Source organism: Mesitornis unicolor, unplaced genomic scaffold, assembly GCF_000695765.1.
Source record: "Mesitornis unicolor isolate BGI_N332 unplaced genomic scaffold, ASM69576v1 scaffold48553, whole genome shotgun sequence".
In the NCBI taxonomy this organism is placed as follows: Eukaryota; Metazoa; Chordata; class Aves; order Mesitornithiformes; family Mesitornithidae; genus Mesitornis; species Mesitornis unicolor.
Window position 1 is genome coordinate 1 of NW_010176325.1, and position 2,043 is coordinate 2,043.

General features: G+C 51.9%; 1 protein-coding gene across 1 annotated transcript in view; it reads left to right on the plus strand.

The window, feature by feature from the left end:
- Positions 1-254: 254 nt before the first annotated feature.
- Positions 255-2,043, plus strand: part of LOC104538483 (FUN14 domain-containing protein 2-like) — a gene marked incomplete at its 5' end in the record, with an annotated part of 3,383 nt that continues 1,594 nt past the window's right edge. The window contains 2 exons of the mRNA XM_010181701.1: positions 255-415; positions 1,815-1,890. Coding sequence (XP_010180003.1) covers positions 255-415; positions 1,815-1,890 — 237 coding nt within the window. The remainder of the gene's footprint in view (positions 416-1,814; positions 1,891-2,043) is intronic.

The following is a 2,043-nucleotide window of genomic DNA, read 5'->3' on the forward strand; positions in this document are numbered from 1 at the left end:
GGGGCCTGGCACCACCGCTCTGGGGGCGGCTCTCGGGTCAGGGCTTTTCAGCCCGTTCCCCTTCGTCAGAGACATCACCTGCGGGAACACCCGGGGGTGGGTGAGGGTGTTTGAGGGGTCCTTCCCCAAAGGTCCTCGGAGGGAGCCGGGCCCCGTGGGCTGTGTGGCCGGGCAGAGATCCCGTGTCCCTGGGGAGGCCCTGGGCAGCTGGCAGGGGGCTGTGGGACAGCAGTGCTCGTACTGAGCCTCTCCAGGTGCCCGCAGGTGTGAAGGAGGACTCGTTCAACGTGCTGGACCTGGCAGAGTACACCAAGAACCGGCCCTGGTGGCGCAAGGTCTTTGCCCCCAGCTCCGGGTCAAGCGCTGAGAAATACAACGTGGCCACACAGCTGGTGATCGGAGGGGTCACGGGATGGTAAGATATGCTGGGGTTGCTGGTGCTGCTTGTGGCAGGGGGGGAGAAAAAACCCGCGGGCACTAGCCAGGCTTTTGGGAACACGCCGACATGCATGGGGTGGTCATCTGGCAGCCTTTTGGAGAAGACAGGTGTCCAGCTTGCCCAGCCCACTGTGCCCTGGCATCCTCTGCTGAACTGTGGGAGGTCTTAAAAGCTGTCTCTGATACAGAGCTGAAGAACTGAGACTTATCTCCTAGGGAAGAAAATGGCATCACATTTAATTTTGGAGGTGAGATAATTCTCTTTTAACTTCTGGCATAAAGTGGTGGTGCTGAATTTAGGACAGGCAAGTATGAGCTTCTCGGAACGAGGATATCTTCTCCTGTGAAAGTGGATGTGCTTCAGGCATCTGCACAAAATCTTTCTGTGGAGGTGGCTTACTGTGCCTGTGGGCATGATTCCTGGACTTTCGTGTTTTGTAGCAAGAGCTGGGACCGGTGACTCATGGCTCTGTTTGCAACTTCATTCCCACAGCAGCATTGTTTGAGTTGAAAACTTGGTGTAATCGCACTGCTTTGCTTCTTGCTGTGCCTGTCTGCTTCATCTGGCACAGGGGTAACGGTTTACAGGTGTATGGCAGATCTTAATTTTCTCATTAAAATACGAGCTGGCCACCTCTCTCTCGTATCTTCACTATGTGTACATATTCAGAAATGGGTCAGAGCAGGTTGCTGTGTTGTTTTGCAGCGTTGATAAGGAAACTGTGGTCAGAGTGAAGTCTGGTTTAGGTGATACAATACACTAGCTCTTTGCTACATGACTGAGCAATGGGGTGGCGCTTGCTTGAGTTCTGGTGGCTGCAGGGATGTCTGTTCATGTTGAGAGTGTGTAACCCAGTTTGGAGACGAGGAAAGCTTTAGATCACTGCTGTCTGCTTGTTTCAGCATTTTTCTCTTCTGAAAAATGAAAAGATAGCAGTTGTTTGGGCAACAAAGAAGCTTGCCTTGTGATCTACTCCCTGTGCTTTATCGTGGAGCAGCAGCAGATGTGCTGCCTAATTTCCCTTTGGACATGATACAAGTTTAAAAAACAAAACCAAACCGCTAAAATAATTTGGTGATTATGGTGAAATCACATGTTTCTGGTTACTCTTGGGAGAAGGTTGGCGTTGAAGAGCTAAGAATCGAAACGGCAAAAGGCTGAAATGTGACAGTGAGAAGTAAAAAGCTTTAAAGCAACACTTTTGGCTGGGTGCAAATCTTTCCCTCTCTCAGCATGTGGGTTTCTTTTGCCATTTGTCAGGCTGTCTCCAAGTCTTGGGTAGTCGCTGCCAAAGGCAGCCTTGCCTGCGGGAAGCACGCTGAGGAGTGTGTGTTTGGTGTTTCGTTCTCCTGACTGGATCCTGGTTCATTTGTAGGTGTACCGGATTCATCTTCCAGAAAGTCGGAAAGCTGGCAGCGACAGCAGTGGGAGGTGGCTTTTTCCTCCTTCAGGTGTGTATGAGCAGTGGGCCGGGCTTTCCAAGAACCATGGGGACGAAGGGCTGTTTAGAGATCACTGCCTGGCTTCCAAGAACCCTGGCACTGAGGGGAGCTGCTTGGATGTGGACATGCAGCTCGTATGTCCTGCAGGAGGCAGAACCGCTC